Source organism: Epithele typhae (assembly GCF_022376455.1).
Source record: "Epithele typhae strain CBS 203.58 chromosome Unknown BXZ73scaffold_227, whole genome shotgun sequence".
Classification (NCBI taxonomy): domain Eukaryota; kingdom Fungi; phylum Basidiomycota; class Agaricomycetes; order Polyporales; family Epitheliaceae; genus Epithele; species Epithele typhae.
The window spans coordinates 22,733-27,203 of record NW_025954418.1 but is presented as its reverse complement, the minus strand read 5'-3'; the positions used below and the strand labels follow the sequence as shown (position 1 = coordinate 27,203).

The 4,471-nt window shown below is 57.1% G+C and overlaps 1 protein-coding gene across 1 annotated transcript; it reads right to left on the bottom strand.

Annotated features, from left to right (window-relative positions):
• Nucleotides 1-1,806: 1,806 nt before the first annotated feature.
• On the bottom strand, nucleotides 1,807-3,831 carry BXZ73DRAFT_109270 (uncharacterized protein; the record flags this gene model as incomplete). Its single annotated transcript, XM_048017279.1, has 5 exons — nucleotides 1,807-2,127; nucleotides 2,629-2,714; nucleotides 2,796-2,910; nucleotides 3,167-3,611; nucleotides 3,806-3,831. 5 exons carry the CDS (start codon nucleotides 3,829-3,831, stop codon nucleotides 1,807-1,809), a joined length of 993 nt encoding a protein of 330 aa, XP_047870796.1.
• Between the last annotated feature and the right edge of the window lie 640 nt (nucleotides 3,832-4,471).

Here is a 4,471-nt window from a genome sequence, read left to right as displayed (position 1 = left end):
CACATCCGTGTCGTAGATATAATGCCGAGCGCATATATATTTGCTTCCTGTCAATTGATATGGTATAAATCAAACAAGGATAGCCTCAGTCGAAGATTCGAGCGCGAGCTTGTCTGCAAGTGTAAGCTGCGGGTTTGCTGCAGATGCAACAGAATTAAGTGAAAAATAACCCTGCCCTGCTCTGCCTCCGCCGCCGTTCTCCCGAGTCCGCCGCCGGTGTGACATCAAACACGTGAGCATAACTCGACGCGTCGTAGATCTCCCGTCAGAGACATGGATGCGTCCCGGCGCTACTGCGGCTTGGACGCGTACCGTCATCTCGAGGTATGCGATTCCGTACAAATATCACGAACATCGAAACCTTCATCAGTAGGTGTCTCGCCAACCCGATTTCGGAACCTTTCTGACGTACATGCTAGAAATCATCCAGTCTGTAGAGAAGTTGCAGAAACGATGCACCATCAAACTCTGTGAACAGGAAATTCGGGTCATCTGTAATGGTGATGCCAACGAAGGAGGCATCCAGGTCTGGTCGTCAGTATGTTCATTACTGTGTATATGCGTGTGCGCTCACTGTCATCAGACAGATCAAAGCCTCGTCACTGTTCACGGATTACCGCGTCCAGTCCAATTCCAGCAATGAGATTGTGATCACCCTGTCTTCAGAGGCTCTGCTAGCGGCTCTTCGCTCAGCTGCAGGACCAGGGCAAGAGTCGAAGAACCTGTTCTCGGGTAGGGACACCAAGGTGGTGATGAAGTGCGTGTGTCAACTCGTCGCGGTGTTTTACTGACAACACTCTGCGCCAGATTGGCCAAGAACCGTGACAGGGAGTCTGTGCTTGCGCTCGATATCACAAGCACGAACGCTCTGGGCAAAACCATGACTATCGTGCAACAGCTCGTTATCGACGTGGCGAAACACGCCGAAATAGAACGTCTTCGGGAGCCGATGTGCCCTGAGCCCGATGTCAGGATATCTTTACCACCCGTAGCTCTGTTGGTCTGACGAAGCTTATAGGTACACATACTTCTGCCACCTCTAGCAAAGCTACGCGCAGTCATTGACCGTCTAAAGCCTCTCGCTAACGACGGCATCTCATTTCGTGCCAATCATTCCGGCGACCTTCAACTCTCCGTCAGCACAGATAATGCTCGCGTCGAGATTGCATGGACCGGCTTGTCTAACCCTCCCATGAGTAAGGCCATGCAATGCATGTTCGAACTGTGTCTCATATGATTTGTCATAGCACGAGATCCTGCGGGGCAAGGACAGGGATCGCAGGCTTCACAGGCTCAGAGTGAAGAAGAGAAGGACCCGAAGCAACTGCATGGTGTCCTCGTATCTCACAAGGCACTTTCAAGGTTCCTGAACAGTCATGTAGTCTCGACGACTACTATTGCCTGTCAGTATCGACATGTTTCTCCCCGCTCTAACATCATAAGCCCTTTCAGCTAACCTACTTTTCTGAACCAGGTATATGCTCCGGACATTGCATGATACTCTATGTCTACATTGGGAGTATTGCCGATGCTGGAGGCGTACTTACGTTCTATATTCCCGCCCAATTTGACGACAAGTTCTAACAGCATCCGTACTTTCACTATGTACTGCCTCACTTCGATTCTGTTTCTTCATCACAACGTTGGTGGCACCGCTGTAGTGACAATTCCGCTTCTCCTGACTGTACAAATAGGGGTCCGCGGGCCGCCGCGTTCTTGCGCAGTGATATTGTGTTTAGGACAAGTGTCGCCGTGCTTCGCACGGCGTCTCTTGATGCGAATGAAAAATGAATGATGCAATAGTATTCACTTGACAATTTCTATATAGACAACATTGCGCGTGGAGTTAGATCCGTGAGGTAAAAGTATGCGAGTGTCGTTTTGTTTGCGAACATGTTGGTTCGGCCGCATCGTTCTCCTCCTCCTCCTTGAGTCCCGCTCGACTGGGGTGAGCGACACCCCCACCGCGTCCTCAAGGCGGAGAAACTCCGGCGCCGCGTCGACGAGGGTGAGCTCGCGGAGGCGCGGGAACGTCACCACCGCCGGCACACGGTACACCTTTCCACTCCCTGTGGACGAGTCACGAGTGGTGTCGAGGCCGCCCTCCTCCGCGCCGCCCTCCTCCTCCTGCATCGCCGTTTGTATCGCTCTTCTCCTCCCTTCATATCGCCCTACTCCGCCTTCGCGTCACCTCGTCCCAGGGCCGCAGGGAGCTACCGTGGCCCCACTATTACTTGGCAGCACCACTGCGTATACGTAGTTCACTAACAAATATATTCTAATCACTAAGCATATTCAAAAAGTGGGCTGTGAAACAATGGGGGAGGTGTGCTCACTGTCAGAGACGGTGAGCACAACAGGACCCGAGGGGCCGGCGTCCGGACATCTCGGGACAGTGTCGCGTGAACTCGCGCGACCCAGACCACTCCCTCGAAATGAAGCAGATCACCCATGTCCGCGACATACACCGCTGGGTCGATTCCAAACGTCGGGCACGCTTTCGGGAGGTGCACCAGCGCGGGTCCCGATGGGCTCGCCCCGAGGTGCTGCTGCAGCACGGCGATCGGGGGCAGCCGTTCACGCCGCGGCACGTCAGCGTTCGTTTCGAGCCAGAACGAGAAGACTCACGAGACCGTCCTCCTCGGGCCCGTTTCTGCGACGCACGCGCGAGTTCTGCCCAGCGCGCGCGTACACGTAGATCAGTCCATCCACGTCTTGAGGTCGGCGCGATTGTCAATTGATTCCATTGTCGCCTTCAGGCCGAGGGCTGCAAGGACTTCCGTGGAGTGGAGCACCTCGGTCCTCTGCTGGCCGGAGCGTGGTCGCTTCATCGTGTATGATGATCTCGGTGAGGAACTCGTGGTGGTACTGCAGACCCAGGTCGATCTCGTCTATGCACCCCTTCAGAGACTGCGCTACGACTTAGCAATTGTCCTCAAGATCGAGCTCTTCGGCCGTCATCTCGACGCGCGCCTTGGTCTTCTCCGTCAGAACCTCCGACCAGGGGTGTCAAGCGGGGTCGAACGGGCGAGGATGAAAGGTGCGTCTGGTACGTGCGCAGCAGCGTCGAGGGGGGAGGGGGGTGGTCAGCGTCAGTCCTCGCGTGCGTTCTCGAGAGCACAGAAAGAGACGGGGGAGGGAGGAAAGAAGACAAAGGGCCACTCACGTCCGTCTCGCACAGCGCCCAGAGCACATTCTCGGCGAAGCTCAACTCGACGAGCGTTGCGACCTCCGCCGCGCTCGCAGGCTCCACCTCCCTCAGGTTCCCCATGCTCCTGTGCCCGTGCCCGTGCCCGCTCGCGCCCTCGTTCTCCAAGCCCACCCCGCGCCCACATCCGGGACCATGCCCGAGGTCGAGGTCGCTCTGCGCGCCGCTGCCGCCGCCACTCCCCATCCGTGGTAGGTCCCCACTCTCCCGCCGTGGCGACGGCGACTTGGCCTTCGTCGGGGTCCGCGGCGCGGCGCCGTTCGCATTCGTGTGCTGGGCCTGGTTCCCATTGTGGTGCCCGTTGTGGTGCCGCGGTGCCACCGTCACCATCGACAGCGTGGCCTCGAGCGACTCAGTCGAGGGCAGGTAGTGCTGGACGGTCGGCGGGATCAGCGCGCACAGGCTTGCGGAGGTGGTCGCGACTCGCCATTGAGGGTCCAGGCGGAGGAGGGGCGCAGGTGGCCGTCGCCGCTCATCAACATCGTCGGTCTGGTCAGTCAGCCGTCCATGCCGGGGTCGTGAAAGGATCTTGGAGGGTGGACGGGAAGGCCGCTTAAGCGGGGCAACCTGAGAGGCTGAGGGACACACAGGACGTACCAGTGCGCGGCGCTCTCCGAAGGCATTCCCAACGATGGGCGTGCGCTGGGCGTGTGATGGATGGAGAGATGAGTGCAAAGCCCAAGGGCGAGGGGCGTCCTGGGGCGTCGCAGGCTAAGGGCATGAAATCGCTTACATAACCGTCGACGTCATCCTGCACCATCTGCTCTGAGGACCCTGAAAATGAAAGCAGCACGTCACGCTACCTGCTTTAGGGGCGAAACTCATGAAGAGAACTCCACAGACATAGGGACAATAGAGAGAGAACTTCCACCTGACCCAGACGGCGATCGCACAGCGATCGCCTGACCATCCCTTGCGAAATGCTGCGTCTACAGCGCGAATAATGGGCTATAGAGCACGAGGAGTTGAGTGGAGCAAGACTTCAACCGAGAGATAGTGAAATGAAGACCGGTTGACGTCCCACCGCATAATTGTAATACTATAGTAATTCAGCAGGTAAAGCCGCCAGCATTGCCACAAAATGGAGCCCACCCATGTGGCGTAACGCGTGCCCCGCAATATTTTGAGTGAACTTGTGGGAGGAACTTCTCGAAGTCGCTCTGGAGGGATTCTACCATCGATGTTCGATGACTTCTGATTCCGTGCAACGTCGGGCCGATCGGCGTCTGTGTCCTGCCGCGACGGCAACCGTGCCACTGTTGC